This window comes from Salvelinus namaycush, chromosome 1 (genome assembly GCF_016432855.1).
Source record: "Salvelinus namaycush isolate Seneca chromosome 1, SaNama_1.0, whole genome shotgun sequence".
Taxonomy (NCBI): domain Eukaryota; kingdom Metazoa; phylum Chordata; class Actinopteri; order Salmoniformes; family Salmonidae; genus Salvelinus; species Salvelinus namaycush.
The window spans coordinates 48605738-48625770 of record NC_052307.1 but is presented as its reverse complement, the minus strand read 5'-3'; the positions used below and the strand labels follow the sequence as shown (position 1 = coordinate 48625770).

At 42.1% G+C, this 20033-nt stretch overlaps 1 protein-coding gene across 1 annotated transcript in view; it reads right to left on the bottom strand.

Moving 5' to 3' along the window:
* The window catches only part of homer1b (homer scaffold protein 1b), a 68899-nt gene that overhangs the window by 33865 nt on the left and 15001 nt on the right, over positions 1 to 20033 (bottom strand). The window contains exons 5-6 of the mRNA XM_039003605.1: positions 14856 to 14916; positions 11907 to 11915 (exon numbers count right to left, since the gene is read on the bottom strand). Coding sequence (XP_038859533.1) covers positions 11907 to 11915; positions 14856 to 14916 — 70 coding nt within the window. The remainder of the gene's footprint in view (positions 1 to 11906; positions 11916 to 14855; positions 14917 to 20033) is intronic.

Sequence of the window (20033 nt, the reverse complement as noted above, 5' to 3'; positions counted from 1 at the left end):
TACATTGGGCCTCATGATCTAATCACGGGATCTCTGTGCATTCATATTGTCATTGATAAAATGCTATTGTGTTCATTGTCCATGGCTTATGCCTGCCCATACCATAACCTCACCACCACGATGGGGCACTCTGTTCACAACTTTGAAATCAGCAAACCGCTCGCCCATACAACGTCATACACGTGGTCTGCGGTTGTGATGCCGGTTGGACGCACTGCCAAATTCTCTAAAATGACGTTGAAGGTAGCTCATGGTAGAGAAATGAACATGCAATACTCTGGCAACAGCTCTGGTGGACATTCCTGCAGTCAGCATTCCAATTGCACGCTCCCTCAAAACTTGAGACATCAGCGGCATTGTGTTGTGACAAAACTGCACATTTTAGAGTGGCCTTTTATTGTCCACAGCACAAGTTGCACCTGTGTAACGATCATTCTGTTTATTCAGCTTCTTGATATGCCACACCTGTCAGGTGGATGGATTATCTTGACAAAGGAGAAATGCTCACTAACAGGGATGTAAACAAATTTGTGCACAGAATTTGAGAGAAATAAGCTTTATGTCCGTATGGAACATTTATGGGATCTTTTATTTCAGCTCATGAAACATGGAACTAACACTTTACATGTTGCGTCTATATTTTTGTTCAGTGTATTTCTCAATTGCCTGAAAAGCTGCCAATCAGCTACAATCCGTTGCCAAGGCCTGATTTATCGTCATAACAAGATCTGAAAGTTCTATAGCGAATCAAGGATTTGTTCAAATTTTTATTGCAAGGCGTTTAACACTAGAACCGCTGGGACTCAAGGGACCCTCCTTCTTCCTGACCACAACATTCTAACAGTGTAATTCATTCATTTCATATATGCTAAGGCAAAAAAAGGTATCACTCGGTTGTGTTTATGAAGGTTTTAGGTAACATGTATATAGCCTCGTTATTGTTATGTCATTTTCATGTGTTACTTTTTGATTTGATTTGATTTTTTTACTTAGAAAATATTTTCTTAACTCTATTTCTTGAACTGCATTGTTGGTTAAGGGCTTGTAAGTGGCACAGTGGTCTAAGGCACCGCATCTCAGTGCTAGAGGCGTCAGTACAGACCCTGGTTCAATTGCAGGCTGTATCACAACCGGACGTGATTGGGAGTACCATAGGGCGGTGCACAATTGGACCAGTGTCGTCCGGGTTAGGGTTTGTCCGGGGTAAGCAATCAATGTATATAATAATTTGTTCTTAACTGACTTGCCTAGTTGAATAAAAGTTAAATAAATAAAAAAATATACAAAAATTTGGCACATGTGACCAATAAAATTTGATTTGACATTAGAATACGTAAAAAAATATTTTAAATAACACACTAGCATTTTTATTAGTTTATGTTACCGTAAGCGATATGTAAAAACAAAAAATTCAAGTGTTCAACAAATGTTTCATTGTGGAGTGCAGTAACAGGTTATTTTTATTACAAAAAAATGTAAAATACCCAGATGATAATCAGATGTTGAAAACATCAGTAGTCCAAACATCATTAAAAGTGCCAAGTGGGTGGTTATGGCGTTGAACTGAGCGGATGTGGTTTTAGTGCTCTCTTGATCATTTCGGGCTAAACTTCTTTTAAATTATTTTAATCTCTTATTTTAAATCCTTGTAACACAAACAGCATTTTCTTGGACAATTTCAGGTGCATCTACATCCATTATGAATTGACTTAAACAAGAACATCTCGTATCAACAACGTGGTCCAGGCTAGGCCAGTTAGCCCTAATTCAGCCAGCTCTACTAACCCAGTTAGCCCTGCATGCTCCTGACACCACGAGTCCGACATGACTACCAACGATGTCGACGGCTTAAACCAGAACCAGAACCAAGGGGCTTTGGAATCTCTGCCATTAGGGTGGACTTTTCCACCAAAGTCAAAGGTGTCCTAACAAGGATTAGTGAGGTTAAATGTGACCAAGGCTACTCGAGAGATGGCTTCCCGAGGTATTGGGGCCGGACAACGTCCCGGACCCCCTGTACTTTGAAAGAGCCCATCGGCTTCTGGCTCCTAGAGGCCCGAGAAACCACCCCTCTCCTCGAGTCCTTATCATGAAGTTTCTCAACTTTCAAAACAAAGTCAGTGATGTGGAAAGCCAGGGCTAAGGGCAAGGTAATGTAAGGGGACCAAGAGTTAATGTTCTTCCCTGACCTTACAGCAGACCTGCACCAAAAAAGAAAAGGCTATGACGGGGTCAAACGCCAGCTCATATCCCTCAACATTGCCTATGGAATAGCCTTCCCAGCTAAACTATGTCTGACTTACAATGGACGGTCACACAAGTTTGAATCTCACGCTCAAGCCGAGGCGTTCATCCGTGGCATACAACGTGAATCTTCTTCCTAGTCATGTTTCCGCTGTGAAGTTTACCACCACTCTGGAGTACGGAGAATTAACCCACCTTGGATTATGTGACTGTTGGCAAGCTAATGAACATTAGCTAATTTATTAGCTGCTACTGTAGTACTGTAGCTAGCATAACAGTAAAGTGAATAATATGGTGAGCTAGCCCACTCAAAGTTTCCTTATATTATTTGTAGCCTGTATGTGCTCATCAGTTAGCTCAGTTTCTTCTATATGACAGGCGAGGTGGCTGTTCATTGAACGTTGATGTCATGTTTAAGTTTATTTTTGTTATGCTGATAATTCTCTTCCATTGGATTACATAAAACACTGTAAAATGCCAGCAAAGATGTTTAGCTCCATGTCAACGGACTCGAAATGGCTAACGTTACCTCATTTATTTAGCCAGTGAGCTAGCCTTAAGATAGCGTGGCCTTATTCATTCATCCTGCACCACCGAGTAGCATCCGGACGACTTTATATGAAGACTTAAGTTTCGATCATATCCTTGGGCTAAAATGATTGACACTGACGTGCAAGCCTGACATCAACATTATGTGCAAAGGGACTTTGGGTAACGACGTAGCACATATTCAATGGTATCTCTTTTTCTCATGTAGCCTGTTTTTTGGGTTGATAAACTTTAAGCTATAAAAACAAAGAGAGTCGCACACTCTATGTATAAACTCCCAGTAATTTATTGGGTAAACCACCAACGTCTCGGCATCAATGTGCCTTCTTCAGGGTAATTTCATAAATGCTTGAACCTGGTTATGTAGACAAAACAGTGCAATTAGTGCAACCAATGACAATAGTGAGGGGTGTGTCATAATTATTAGGTTGATACAATAAATTGAGTGGAACTGTTAAAAGACAATAGTTTACAGCAAATTGAATATATTAGGCTATTGTTATCATTAGCATTAGCATAAGATTAGCATCAACATACATTATTGTTTAATTACATTTCGCATATATATTTAATTGTTTCTAATTTCATATTTTTTTTGTTACATGGAATCTTTTGGTTCAACCATAATGCATAATAAACATCGTTTTTTAAAAACCTTTATTTAACTAGGCAAGTCATCAACAGGGGGAACATATTGGGTGTACGCAGATAAGCTGTAGAAAGAACATATTCACTTATATAACTTGTTCATAGAAAATCAAATTGTTCATAAGAAGGGTCTGAGATCAAGGTCAATATTCAGATCACTAGGGGTCAATGTTTTTAAATAGGATATCCAGTAGGCCTCCCTCTGTAGTAGTAGGATCTCAATGTTACCTCCTCTCCTTGGTGGAGCAACATGCTCAATGCCTGTGTATTTGAGGGAGGAGATGGGATGGTTAGCTTCAACAAAGTGAGCTGCTACTGGATAGGCAATGTTCTTACACCTGATTGAGCTGCGGTGTTCAGCTATGCATTGTTTTAATTGTATTTTTGTTTGTCCTACGTAGGATTTTCCACATGAAAAGGTGATGAGATAGATTACTCCCTTTGTCTTGCATGAGATGATACCCCTGACAGGGATTTTTCAACCTGTATGTGGGTGTCTGAAGCAGGATGTTTTTGTAGTGCTATTGCACTGTGCGCATTAGCCACATTTGTAGTTCCCATTTGGAATGGGTGTCAAGCGAGTCTGAGTGAGCTCAGGGGGCAGGTCAAATCTCACTAAGCTATCCCCAATATTACGACCAGACTTATAGACCACCAGTGGGGGTTATTTGAGGAGGTTTTTTTGTCTGAATGCAGAATATGGCAGTGCTTTTCAGGATTGCTTTCATTTTCTCTGAACACTGTGGTGGATGAATCAGAATTAGTTGAGTAACATAAGTAATTACGATGTCATATCTGCATAATATTCTTATGTGATATACTTTTTATTATAATGTTTTTCTAATAGACTCTAGTGTTGGCAGTTGCATTTCTTCCCTCAGCTGGGGCTCAGTCATTTGGGGCAAATCAAGTTGTAGAAGCATCTCAAGGATGATCAATGGAAACAGGATGCACCTGAGCTCAATTTCAAGTCTCATAGCAAAGGGTCTGAATACTTATGTAAGTAAGGTATTTCTGTTTTTTATTTTGAATAAATGTACAAACATTTCTAAAAACCTGTTTTCGCTTTGTCATTATGTGGTATTGTGGATAGATTGATGAGGAAAACTATTAAATTAATTAATCTTAGAATAAGGCTCTACCATAACAAAATATGGAAAAAGGGAAGGGGTCTGAAAACTTTCCGAATGCACTGTAAGTGTGATATGTGACTCGTTTCAGGAAACTAGGTGTATGTCGCACGTCACTACTTCACAGGAGAGGCATTTTATCAAAATGTGTTTTTTGGGCAGAAATGTCTTCTAGAACATGTGCCTTACACATTTGTATTCCTTCCGCAAGTACAAATGAAAATGTTAAATTACGAGCCTAGTTGGTTTAGCCACATAAAAAGACAGGCACCTTCCAGCTAGCCATGACTGGCTGAGATAATGGATGGCCTGGACATGCCGGGAGATGAGTTTGGATTGGTCTATCATGTAGGATTCTTCTGTTTATAACGTGAGCTGCTCAGTTTCTGTTGATAGCCCTTTCTCCACGCCGTTTTTGAAAGATATAATGTTAGCCATCGAGAACTACAAAAGTTTTAATACTTTTCTCAACAACATTGATGCCCTGAATTTAGCAGGCGCATTAGACAGATCGGTTGGAAAAAGTGATGGGCTATTTTCTGTACACACCACAGTCAGTGAACTGGAGTGACTTGACACAATGCTTCCCAAACAAGATGTAGCTACATACAAAACGGAGTTGAATGGTTCCAGTCTGCCATAAAACATTCATCCATGTATACAGGTAAGCGTCTAGCTACATTTTCAGATACTATACGTTTCTAATTTTGTCAGGAAATCATTTTAATTGGAAGTTAAAGCATACAGTTCGCTAGCTAGCGAATGTTAGCTTGCTGGCTTGCTAGCTAAAGTTAGTTCTATGATCTGTGTAGTATTATTTTTCGAATCAGAATCCATTTGCATTGCTAGTTATAGCCTAATGTTAGCTAGCTAACATTGAACCTGATTGGTTAGCTTTAGCTACATGCAGATTCATACTACAGCTATGACAATGTTTGTATTGGTAGTAGTATGAGTTGGGGTTATGCCGATTCATTATTTAGCTAGCTACATGTCTAAACAAAAGACTCCACCTCGCCAGATGATTACATGACCCATCAAGTTAGCCAGGTGTGTCTGGGGGTGATTATGGCCATCTATTGTATTTCATGAACATGTGTACATGTCTAGACAATAGTGACCCATCCACTTAGCTAGATGTGGCTGGGTGGTGGTTATAGCATTTCATTCACATGACCAATCCATTTAAAGTGTGTCACATAAGCGTCAGCTAATAATGATCAAATATTCATAAAATATTTTTATCTGGACACTCTGTTTTTGATATTGCTACTATGCAAGTAACCATTTCACTGTATCGTTTACACCTTGTGTATCCTGTGCATGTGACAAATAAACTTTGACTTTATGTGATAAAGTGTGTGTGTACCAGAGACGGTAATGTGAAGAACAACATGACCTGCACTAAAGTCAGATTAGGATATAGGCCAAGGACTAGATAACGTGTATTTATACCGGGAGATATTGTAGGCTACTACTTTTAACACTTTTAATCTTGAAATCTTTGGTTGTTTACTACTACTAAACTACACCACCTTACTCGCTCTGTTTAGCACATGGCCTCACATGTCAATTCTTAAAGAGGTGGGTGGGGCTAAGGTTTAAGAGGGTGTGAACGATGCTGAATGGGTGTAGACCAAGAAAAGCTCTCCAGTAGGTGTACCAAAAAATTCAAGGGCCATTTTATCAAAAGTTGGGTTACAAGTTTATCAACTTTCAAAGCATAATTACTTGCCCATTGTTCCTCAACTGTAGTGTATGATACACTATGTTCTAGCTCTAAGTCGCTACTTTTATCCAATGTAAAAAACACAATTTAAAATTTTGCTCCATAAGACCGAATCAAGGCGGTCGGTCACATATGACAGGAGTCAAAAATAGTGAATTATTGTCAGCTTGTGCTTACATGGTGAGTGCTTTGCTGATGTTGTTTTTTGCTTGAAATGTAGGGCCATTTTATTGTAGATCATTACTGTGAATGGCCTGCCCTGTTCTTCATCCACAATTGGTGATTACATTTTTTTTTTTAACTTTATTTATAGATTTTCAGATATTTTCAGAACAACCCCAACCCCTCATTCCCCGATCCATCCACCCACCCATCCTCCCTCCAATCCATCCACACCACCCAAGGCATCATACAAGGATAACACAGAAAAGTAAATAGGACAAAAATATAAACAGTACTAGAACTTTATTTAGGACCCATGCACAGTGTACTTAACCTTTTCCAGAAGCAGAGATGACATAACCTCCTTAACCCATTTCATAAAGGAAGGCGGCTTTGCAGACTTCCAATGAAAGAGGACAAGGCGGTGAGCTAGCAGCGAGGCAAATGTGTGGTGAGGTAGCAGCGAGGCAGATGTGTGGTGAACGGGTTGGGGCTAATAGTTGTACTACAAATATGTGAGAATGTCTCAAAAATGGGGTCCCAGAAGCCACTCAAGGATTGGCATGAGCAAAACATGTGTCCCACAGTCGCTGGACTATGGGGGCATTGTAAAACACCTGGGGTCAATATTTGGATATATTTTTGCCAATCTGTCATTTTAGTAATGGAGAGGGTGAAAAACTTTGAACTGAATGAACCCATGCCTTATGGAAAATGATGAGGTGTGGATACGCTTAATACTGTGTTGCCATGTATCATCGGGTAGCTCGCCACCCATGTCTTGCTCCCATGCAAATGTTGTATTTGCCCAGGAAGGCGGATTAATATTCAGAATTATGTCGTATTTTCCTGGAGAATGAGCCCTTCAGATGCGGCTTAAGCTCTAAGCACCTCTCGACTGGACACTGAGCTGGCTTGAGTGGAAATGAAGGAAAATGTTTTTTAGCAAAGCTGCGAGTTTGCAGGTACCTAAAAAAGTGGGAATATTATGGTCAACCCTCAGAGTATCAAATGAGACTAATGTGTTATCAACAAATAGGTCATAAAAAAACATCATTCCATTCCTATACCAGAACTGGAATGCTATGTCAATCTGCGACACTGGGAAGAGATGATTAGATGTTAATGGGGAGAAGCAGCTTGCTTGTTTAAGGCGAAAGGGATTTCGGAATTGGGACCAGATTTTAAGGGAGTTCTTGACAATGGGATTCAAAACGGGTGCCAAGGTTCATGGGCAGTGGGGAGCACAGGAACAAGACAGGATAAGTTGGAAGGCTTGACTGCAACTCCATGATAGCCCAAGTTGGACCATCCTTGTTTTAAAATGTAGAAACCCAATAAACACATTTAGATATATTTGCTGACCAGTAGTAGTGTAAAAAATTGGGAAGGCCCAAGCCAGCCTGCAGACTTAGGTCTCTCTAGATATAGGTTTCTCATTTGTAGATTTTACTTATTCCAAATGAAGTTGGAAATGCAGCTGTCCAGTTGCTTGAACATCAACTTTGGCAGAAAAATGGGAATCATTAGGAATAAGTACAAAGATCTAGGTAGTACAGTCTTGACATAATTCATGCGACCTGCTAATGAAATGGATAGAAACGACCACCTTATTAAATCCTGCTTAGTGCGCTCCAGGAGTGTTTAGAAGTTATGCTTAAACAGAGCCTTAACTGAGCGTGTGAATTTCATCCCCAAATAAGTGAAGACCTGATGCTCCACCTTAAACAGGAAATTGGCATACCCAATACCTTCTGCTAACTGGTTAATGGGGAGGATCACACTTTTCGTAAGGTTTAACTTATAACCAGAGAAAGCCCCAAAACCTTGTAGCATGTCCAAGAGATAAGGTATAGACTCCACAGGGTTAGAGATGTATGAAAGAAGATTGTTTGCATATAAGGGCACCTTGTGAGTTATGTTGCCCTTCGTATGCCCTTAGTCCTCTCCTCCGCTCACAGGGCTCTATAGTCAAATCAAATAGGAAAGGGGATAAACAACAACCTTGCCTGGCCCCCCTGTGGAGAGGGAAGTAGCTGGATGTAACATTGTTGGTGTGAACAGAAGCCACTGGGGAGGGGTACAAAATCTTAATCCAGGAAAGGAATGACGGGCCAAACCCAAATCTCTCTAGTACTGTAAATAGATATTCCCACTCAACCCATTCAAAAGCCTTCTCAGCATCAAGAAAGATGACAACCTCTGGCTGTCGAGTTGAGTGGGCAGAATAAAGAACATTAAATAGCCGGCGCATATTATAGAAAGATTGCCTACCTGAGACAAAGCTGGTTTGGTCAGAGTTAATTATATTAGGCATCACTGTCTCTAAACGGCACGAGAGTACCTTAGTGAGACTTTTTTAAATCGCAGCACAAGAGGCTTATAGCAAAACCAAAATAGTCGCCTGGGTTAAGTGTCTGGGGCAGTTTCTGATTAGAAACGATTTCATTGTACATTGAGATGAGGATAGGGAATAGTTTGGAGGGGAATGCTTTATAAAATTCAATAGGGAAGCCATCAGGCCCAGGAGCTTATTTGATATGGCTCTGCATGGACTGTATTCCCCAAGTAGCTTCCTCATCAGTTACTGAGGCATCCATGTTAGTTTGTTCATCTGAATTGAGACAGGGAATGTCCAGATTGTCTAGATATGCATGCATACGAGATGTGTCAGGCGAGTAAAGAGTAGAGTAGAATTGCTTAAATTGATTGTTGCTTTCTTTGGGATTGGTAGAAGTTAAATCAGCTGCAACACAGACTTCAGCAGTGGATTGTCGAAGCTGATGAGATAACAACCAGTTATGAACAACTGTTCATAAAATGTCTGCCTCGACTTAAACAGAAGCTGCTCCGTTTGTTTAGTGGAAAGATTGTCAAATTCCGATTGGTGTAGCAGTCTCATTGTAGAGTTCAGGAGTCGGAGAAGAGGCATATCTGTTGTCCACATCTGGAATGAGTTGAGATAGCTCCTATAAGCGTTTTGTGGACTGTTTTTTGTCATACGCTGTGTATGAAATAATTTGGCCCCTTAGATATGCTTTTAACAACTCCCACACAGTAGAATGAGACATGACAGGGATGTAGTTGATATGTAGAAAGACATTAATGAAAGGAACTACAGTATAGTAGTAGTGGGTCAAGTTACCACGCGCGTTGTGATGCACTGTCCGGAAAGTGGATATCTAGCTGGTCAGCATTGTGGTCTGAGATAATGATGTTGAGATATTGGCTTTTAGTTACAAAAGGAAGAATTCTATTGTCCAGCAGGAAAAAGGAAATCCTAGTGTATGAGCGGTAGACTGGAGTGAAAAAAAGGAGTACTGTTTAGCAGTGGGATTGCTCCTCCTCCATGGATCAGACAAATTATAGGATTCTAGAAATGAATTGATTACTGATTACTGATTACTGATTACTGATTACTGATTTGGAAAATACATTGTTGGGCTTTGGTCTGGATCTGTCTAGACTTGGATGTAATACACAATTGAAATCGCCGCCCAATATCAAATGATGAGAGTTGAGGTAGGTAAGTGTTGCAATGAGGTCAGAGAAAAATTGAGCGTCATCCAATTAGGACCATAGAGGTTAGCCAGAACAACCTGTGTGTTAAAACACTTGCCTATCACTATAACATATCTGCCATTAGTATCTGAAATTACTTTGAAGGAGACAAACAGGTTGCCTTTTCTGTTAAGGATGGCTGCCCCTCTGGCCCTAGCACCAAAGCTGGAATGAAATATTTGGTCAACCCATCCTCTCTTTAGTTTATCATGGTCACTGGACCAGAGATGGGTCTCTTGGAGAAAAGCAATGTCCGGATTTAAAGACTTAAGATGAGCATACACTCGGCTACACTTGACCACATGGTTAATTCATTTTAAGTTCCAGCTGATAAAGCTAGCGGAGCCTAGAGTATGTGAATTAGGCATAGTCATAGTAATTAGAAATGAATGTTAGTACAATCACATGGCCAGTGGGCTGAAAGGTAATGAAATATAAAGAAAATAAAAACAGCTAAAAATAACAAAATATCCAGAAGTAAACATTTGACCCCTATGCTGGCCTTCCCCCTGTTGGAAGCCTCCATCTTCCTCTCCTAGACTAGAGCAAGATACTACCATGTTAAACCGAACGTCATAAGAGCTCTATCCAGGGCGAACTTAATCAAGTTTACACATAGGGAAGGGATTCTGGAAGGAACAACCTCAGTTCTTGTAACGACATTCGTCTTCGTCGGATGAGGAGGAAGGATCGGACCAAAGCGCAGCGTGGTAAGTGTACATTTTAATTTAATAAATAAATGGAACACTGAAACAACAACAAAAAAAAAGAGAGATGAACAAACCGAAACAGTCCTGTAAGGTGCAGCAACACAAAACAGAAAACAACTACCCACAAACACAGGTGGGAAAAGGCTACCTAAGTATGGTTCTCAATCAGAGACAACATAGAACACAACATAGAATGCCCACCCCAACTCACGCCCTGACCAACCAAAATAGAGACACAAAAAGGATCTCTAAGGTCAGGGCGTGACAGTTCTCTAATGTATCTTAAGCAATATGCATATTGAAAGGATCATAAAAAATAAAATAAAAAGAGGAATATGTTCCTCTCCCCAACCCTCCTTGTGACTAACCCCATCCACTTGGGATGACATGTTATAAAAAAAATGGAAAACAAATCCAATTGAAAAAGCAGTATAATTCAACAAATATATAAATGTAACCGTCGATGGAACATCCTAACAAATATTACAGGCAAACGCTTGGTAATTAATACCGGTCCAACCTGCGGTCCTGTGCCAGCAGCCACTAAGCATAAAAGTGGGCCAACCAGTCAAATAGTAGAGAATAATACACGTGGTCCTTTGGTAATACAAACTTGCAGGCATTAAACATGCCCACGGTATACTGGTAGGGTATCCTATTTATACCCTGATGAAGACAGCTTGGCTGTCGAAATGTTGGTAATTACATTTTTGCATCTGAGCTCCTAGAGTGTGCGGCTCTCCTTTATTTTTAAGGGTATCCTATTAAGGCATGGAAATATAAAGCTCAGTGGCTAGTCTTAGGTAGCGACTAGACTAATTAGTACTGCGCCATCTAGGCTGTCCAGCCGCAGCTAGTTGGTAAAAGCTAATTTTGCCATGTCAATAAAATACTATATTGTCCTTGTGAAAACATGCCACCATATACATACCATCCTTGTTTATAACGTTAAGTTACTGGAAGAATAATTGTCTTTTTTGGCAGGGTGGAGGCACGTCTCTCATCAAGAGATGAGTTCACTAGTTAGGTGGTCCTTAGTCGCGTTAGAATGCCTAGTGTATTAGGACCAGGGGCAAAGTATGGGCCTACAGAGGCTAGCTAGTCATATTCCGTCTGTCCTGTGGATGGATGTAGGTGCACGACAATGTATTCTTTGGCCCTGGTTGGGTCCACGAATGTCTTCTGCTCGCCGGAGGGAGTAGTGATCTTTAGCACTGCTGGGTAGAGAATGCCGAACTAGGACTCCCGGCAGCGATCTATGAGCCCCCTCACCTCGTTGAAGGCTAACCTCTTTGTGGGTGATGGGAGCCGTTCGTGATGCCTTACGAAAGACACCATCCTTCTCCTGAAAGTAGTGGAATTTGACTATGATGGGTCTGGGCGACTCCCCATTCTTCGGTGCGGACTGTAGGCTTCTGTCCGCACGGTCAAGGGTGTGGACGTAATCGAGGCCTAGGATTTCCTGTAGCCGTTTAGATACGAACAGGCTAGGCCGCAATCCGCCTACGGTCTTGAGTCCCTCTCTCACGCCGAAAAGGCGACCGTTCCCCCGGTGCTGTCTGTTCTCGAGGTCTTTGACCATGGAAGAAAGTTTGACAACATCTGATGATAGCCGTGTGACTTGCTCTTCCATTGTCACCATTTTGTAGGAGTAAGCATTTGCGCCACCCTCCAGGCTATAAAGGCATGTGTCCTGTTTTGCCAAATCTTCTGCAATGGAGTTGATCTTTGTGTTGACCTCGTTGGCGAGAGTTGCTATTTGTGCGGATAGGTCAGTGGATAATTACTCCACCTTAGCCAGCACAGTCTGTTCAGACTTAATGATAACCGACATTACCTTAGCTAGGTCGGGGAGGGGGGTCAGAGTCCATGTCAGTGTCCGGTGAGCCCGAGGCTTTAGCAGAGGCCTGCTCTTTTGTGACTCTTTTGTTGTTTCAACATTTTACGATGAAAAGGCCAAAAATGTCAGGAAAAATTGCCAAATTAGTGAATTGGGTTTGATTCCTAATTAAAGGTTACAAAATTAATATGGTAGGGGAGGTGTTGGTGAAGTATTAATAGCAAATAGTTCGCCCTAAATAGGAGCACCGAGAAAATACGTATTCACATTTTGCTGCTCACCAGCGCCCCTTGTGATTACATAATTATGCATCGTTCGCTTCCCCTCGCTCATCAACTCACCCATTCTCCCCCTTACTCCCCATCATACTTTACTTTGTTTATTTAATCTGAGTGAGGGGGAGGGTGGAGAAGGAAGACTGAACAGAAAAACTTTCATTCTGGTCTCCACAACTCTATTTTGGGCTACACGAGCTTCAGCTCAGAGGATTCCTAAATTCCTTGGTAGGAAGCAGGGTTGCAGGTTTAGGTAACAAATAAGGTAACAAATAAGGACAGCTGGCATCACAAATATACCATATTTTAATTTTATAACAGTCACAAGGATGTCTTTTTAGATTGTATTGTCTTTTTAAATTGTATTGTCACATAAACATGGTTAGCAGATGTTATTGTGAGTGTAGCGAAATGCTTGTGCTTCTAGTTCCGACAGAGCAGCAATATCTAACATGTAATCTAACAATTCCACAACATCTACCTAACACACACAAATCTAAGTAAAGGAATGGAATAAGAATTAAAATATATGGATGAGCAATGAAAGATGATAGGCAAGATGCAATAGATGGTATAGCATACAGTATATACATATGAGATGAGTGATGCATTGTCCTTGATGATCTTTTAGGCCTTCCTGTGACATCGGGTGCTGTAGGTGTCCTGGAGGGCAGGTAGTTTTCCCCTGGTGATGCGTTGTGCCGACAACACCACCCTCTGGAGAGTCTTGTGGTTGTGGGCGGCGCAGTTGCCGTACCAGGCGGTGATACAGCCTGACAGGATGCTCTCAATTGTGCATCTGTAAAAGTTTGTGAGGGTTTTAGGTGACAAGCCAAACTTCTTCAGCCTCCTGAGGTTGAAGAAGCGCTGTTGCGCCTTCTTCACCACACTGTCTGTGTGGGTGGACCATTTCAGTTTGTCCGTGATGTGTACACTGAGTAACTGAAACCTTTCCACCTTCTCCACTGCTGTCCCGTCGATGTGGATAGGGGGGTGCTCCCTCTGCTGTTTCCTGAAGTCCACGATCATCTCCTTTGATTTGTTGACGTTGAGTGAGAGGTTGTTTTCCTGAACCAAACTCTGAGTGCCCTCACCTCATCCCTGTAGGCTCATCCCTGTAGGCATCCCTGTTTCGTCATTGTTGGTAATCAAGCCCATTACTTTTGTATTGTCTGCAACTTGATGATTGAGTTGGAGGCGTGCATGGCCACACAGTCATGGGTGAACAGGGAGTACAGGAGGTGGCTAAGCATGCACCCTTGTGGGGCCCCAGTGTTGAGCATCAGCGAAGTGGAGATGTTGTTTCCAACCTTCACCACCTGGGGGTGGCACATCAGGAAGTCCAGGACCCAATTGCACAGGACGGGGTTCAGACCCAGGGTCTCAAGTCTAATGATGAGCTTGGAGGGACCTACAGTGTTGAATGCTGAGCTATAGTCAATGAACAACATTCTTACATAGGTATTCCTCTTGTCCAGATGGGATAGGGCAGTGTGCAGTGTGATGGCGATTGCATCGTCTGTGGACTTATTGGGGCGGTAAGCAAATTGAAGTGGGTCTAGGGTGACAGGTAAGGTGGAGGTGTTATGATCCTTAACTAGTCTCTCAAAGCACTTCATGATGACAGAAGCAAATGCTACGGTGCGATAGTCATTTAGTTCAGTTACCTTTGCCTTCTTGGGTACAGGTGTCACGTTCACTGTCTTCAAACTCCCTGTCATAGAGAAATGACATTGAGAAATAAAAAGGCTCTCTAAGGTCAGGGCGTGACAACAGGAGCAATGGTGGCAATCTTGAGGCATGTGGGGACAGCAGACTGGGTTAGAGAGAGATTGAATATGTCCATAAACACACCAGCCAGCTGGTCTGCGCATGCTCTGAGGACGTGGCTAGGGATGCCGTCTGGGCTGGCAGCCTTGCGAGGGTTAACAAGTTTAAATGTCTTACTCACGTTGGCCACGGAGAAGGAGAGCCCACAGTCCACATCGGTGGCACTGTATTATACACAAAGCAGGAAAAGAAGGTGTTAAGTTTGTCTGGAAGCAAGACGTCGGTGTTCGTGACGTGGCTGGTTTTCTTTTTGTAGTCCGTGATTGTCTGTAGACCCTGCCACATACATCTCGTGTCTGAGCTGTTGAATTGCGATTCCACTTTGTCTCTATTCTGACATTTTGCTTGTTTGATTGCCTTGCGGAGGGAATAACTACACTGTTTGTATTCGGCTATATTCCCAGTCACCTTTCCATGGTTAAATGTGGTGGTTCGCGCTTTCAGTTTTGTGCAAATGCTGCCATCTATCCACGGTTTCTGGTTAGGGTAGGATTTAATAGTCACAGTAGGTAAAACATCTCCAATACACTTCCTTATAAACTTACCTCACCGAATCAGCGTATACGTCGATATTATTGCCTGAGGCTACCCGGAACATGCCCCAGTCTGTGTGATCAAAACAATCCGATTGGTCAGACCAGCGTTCAATAGTCCTTTGCACTGGTACATCCTGTTTGAGTTTCTGTCTTTAGGAAGGGAGGAGCAAAAGTTAGAGTAGCAGTGATCCAGTGTTTTACCAGTGCGAGTGCTACAGTCAAAATGCTGATAGAATTTTGGTAGCCTTGTTCTCAAATTTGCTTTGTTAACCCACAGCCACAATAAATGCAGCCTCGGGATATATGGTTTCCAGTTTGCATAAAGTCGGGTGAAGTTCCTTGAGGGCCGTCATGGTATCGGCTTGAGGGGAGATATACACGGCTGTGACAATAACCCGAGGAGAATTCCCTTGGGAGATAATATAGTCAGCACTTTATTGTGAGGAATTCTAGGTCAGGTGAACAAAAGGAGTGAGTTCCTGTATGTTGTTACAATTACACCATGAGACGTTAATCATGAAACATACACCCCCTTCCTTCTTCTTCCCGGAGAGATGTTTATTCCTGTCGGTGCAACAGTGCAACGTACAGGTGACGTACAGGTGACTGTCCGACTCCGACAGCATATCCCGAGAGGGCCATGTTTCCGTGAAACAGAGTATGTTACATTCCCTGATGTCTCTGGAAAGCAACCCTTGCCCTAATTTCGTCTACCTTGTTATCTAGAGACTGGACATTAGCTAATAATATACTCGGAAGCGGTGGGTGGTGTGCGCACCTCCGAAGTCTGACCAGAAGACGACTCCGTCTGCCTCTTCTCCGGCGGCGTTGTTGTGTGTCAGCCTCTGGAATCAGTTCAAATGCCCTCGGTAGTCCGGACAAAGGATCCGCTTTGGGAAAGTCGTATTCCTGGTTGTAGTGCTGGTAAGTTGACGTCGCTCTGATATCCAATAGTTCTTCCCGGCTGTATGTAATAACATTTAAGATTTTCTGGGCTAACAATGTAAGAAATAATACATGAAAAAACATCAAACATCACTCTACAGTCCATCTTCCTTACCCGATTCACCTGTTTGAGGTAATACTCATTCAGCCCGTATCTCAGCACATATGGATATGCAGCTGTTAGAGTGGAATATAAAGACCTTAACGCTGAGGGTCCTTTTGAATAGGAGTAATTTCTCCCACACACTCTGCAGTATCTCCTCTGAGACACATAGTCCCCTTAGTGGCATGCACGCAGACACACAATCACATTATCTTTCTCACACACACACACACACACACACACACACACACACACACACACACACACACACACACACACACACACACACACACACACACACACACACACACACACACACACACACACACACACACACACACACACACACACACACACAATGTAGTATTACATAATGGCAAACTCTCACAATGCCTTGGGCTCTTACACAACACAGCCACCCCCTCACAGTGTGTGTGTGTGCGTACCGCATGATGCAGATGAGAGAGACAACACCTCGTCCCACACACACCCACTGTGAGGCTGTCACCTCCACACACAGCCACACAAATGTAAAAACCGCTCACACGCCACAACCAGACTCAGAGAGAGAGAGAACATGTGAGAGGTGAAGAAAGAGAGGACGAGAGAGAGAAAGTGAGCGAGAGGGGCAGAAGAGATGGAGAGACCAGGAGAGAAAGGGAGAGCTTTCACAACAGAAGGACCTGACAGTTTTAAGATGAAGAAGACTTCTGTTATGTTACTTAAACCCACTTGCTTGTGAACTGGGTCCATCTACTCTGCAGACAGCGACACACACACAGAGAGAGAGCAACACACATCGAGAGACCTCAGCGTGGTAAGTGAGCTGTTCCTACATCTGAGAACATTAGCCTTCACATATGAACAGCATCACCTGAAACATGCTCTCCTCTCCGCCTGTGTTGCTATTTGAATGCAAATGTAAAGCAAATATCCCCATGTTGGGCAATCAAGTTTTATTGTATTTCATTCTTCTTGGCGTGACTGTATCCCTACTAGAGGTTTCAATCTAAGATACGGCTATTCTGTGACAGTGGAGCCTGTTATGTGGTAAGGTATTAGTATAATGTTTCTGGTCTGCCAATTTATATGAACCAAAAAATAGGACAACTAGTTGTTTTATATACTTTATACATTTTTTTTATTGGACACAGGAGAGATAGTGGGGAAGATAGACAGAGAATGTGTCAGAAAGGCAGTGGTGAATGATTTGAACCCACGCCGACACCATGTGTGCAAACATGCATGTGCTGCAGGCGGTGGCACTAACAGTTAGACCGCCGAAGCCAATGGGAACAACTGGTTAACATTCAACTCACTTTAAATACAAATATATCAATAATGTATGTCACAGAACACAATCAGTTCTAAATTACAACAATAACCATACAACGCATACACACAGTGCATTCAGAAAGTATGTACAGCTCTTACAACTGTTTGCCTACACACAATATCCCATACTGTCAAAGTGGATTTTTTGTTGTTGTCGTTGACATTTTCAGAAATGAATTACAAATAAAAAGCTGAAATGTCATGAGCCAAAAGTATTCAACCCCTTTGTCATGAAAAGCCTAAATAAGTTCAGGAGTAACAATTTGCTTAACAAGTCACATAATAAGGTGCATGGACTCACTCTGTGTGCATTAATAGTGTTAATATGATTTTTGAATGACTACCTCATCTCTGTACCTCATATATACAATTATCTGTAAGGTCCCTCAGTCGAACTTCTGAAGTATTTTGTGATTCTTTCTGGGTAATCGGGTCCGACCTCTTCACTGTTGAAAACATCTTTAGTTTGTCAATGAAGTTTAAAATTAATAAAGTTCCATTGTAACGCTTTATTTGACACTTGCATCTGAGCATCACAGTTATGATAGAATCATTATCCCTTTATAATGCCATGATGACTGCAAAAGAGCTCCGTGAATATCTACACTACAGTGTTATAGGAATCACTCCGTTCAGCCCAACGGGCTAGTTTAGGAGACCATTGAGAGAAAACTAACTACAGTCGTGGCCAAAAGTTTTGAGAATGACACAAATATTAATTTCCACAGTTTGCTGCTTCAGTGTCTTTAGATATTTTTGTCAGATGTTACTATGGAATACTGAAGTATAATTACAAGCATTTCATAAGTGTCAAAGGCTTTTATTGGCAATTACATGAAGTTGATGCAAAGAGTAAATATTTGCAGTGTTGACCCTTCTTTTTCAAGACCTCTGCAATCCACCCTGGCATGCTGTCAATTAACTTCTGGTCCACATACTGACTGATGGCAGCCCATTCTTGCATAATCAGTGCTTGGGTCAGTTTGTGGGTTTTTGTTTGTCCATCCGCTTCTTGAGGATTGACAACAAGTTCTCAATGGGATTAAGGTCTGGGGAGTTTCCTGGCCATGGACCCAAAATATCGATGTTTTGTTTCCCGAGCCACTTAGTTATCACTTTTGTCTTATGGCAAGGTGCTCCATCATGCTGGAAAATACATTGTTCGTCACCAAACTGTTCCTGGATGGTTGGGAGAAGTTGCTCTCGGAGGATGTGTTGGTACCATTCTTTATTCATGGCTGTGTTCTTAGGCAAAGTTGTGAGTGAGCCCACTCCCTTGACTGAGAAGCAACCCCACACATGAATGGTCTCAGGATGCTTTACTGTTGGCATGACACAGGACTGATGGTAGCGCTCACCTTGTCTTCTCCGGACAAGCTTTTTTCCGGATGCCCCAAACAATCGGAAAGGGGATTCATCAGAGAAAATGACTTTACCGCAGTCCAATCCCTGTACCTTTTGCAGAATATCAGTCTGTTCCTAATGTTTTTCCTGGAGAGGTGGCTTCTTTGCTGCCCTTCTTGACACCAGGCCATCCTCCAAAAGTCTTCGCCTGACTGTGTGTGCAGATGCACTCACACCTGCCTGCTGCCATTCCTGAGCAAGCTCTGTACTGGTGATGCCCTAATCCCGCAGCTGAATCAACTTTAGGAGACGGTCCTGGCGCTTGCTGGACTTTCTTGGGCGCCCTGAAGCCTTCTTCACAACAATTGAACCGCTCTCCTTGAAGTTCTTGATGATCCGATAAATGGTTGATTTAGGTGCAATCTTACTGGCAGCAATATCCTTGCCTGTGAAGCTCTTTTTGTGCAAAGCAATGATGACGGCACGTGTTTCCTCGCAGGTAACCATGATTGACAGAGGAAGAACAATGATTCCAAGCACCACCCTCCTTTTGAAGCTTCCAGTCTGTTATTCAAACTCAATTAGCATGACAGAGTGATCTCCAGCCTTGTCCTCGTCAATACTCACACCTGTGTTAGTTAATGAGAGAATCACTGACATGATGTCAGCTGGTGCTTTTGTGGCAGGGCTGAAATGCAGTGGAAATGTTTTTGGGGGATTCAGTTCATTTGCATGGCAAAGAGGGACTTTGCAATTAATTGCAATTCATCTGATCACTCTTCAAAACATTCTGGAGTATTTGCAAATTGCCATCATACAAACTGAAGCAGCAGACTTTGTGAAAATTAATATTTGTGTCATTCTCAAAACTTTTGGCCACGACTGTACATGGAGTGCGATCAAAGGTTACTTTACAAAGATGTTAAGACTATTCTAGCCTCGATTTCCACGCTACAGACCGAATGTCAGACACTATACAGCGTTTAGCTTGGCGAGATTAAGGGCATTCTTGTTTGAAGGAATCAGAAAAGTACTATTCTTTTTTCACCTCACAGGCAGATAATTGGGGCGGATCGGGTTTCTTTCTCTTTC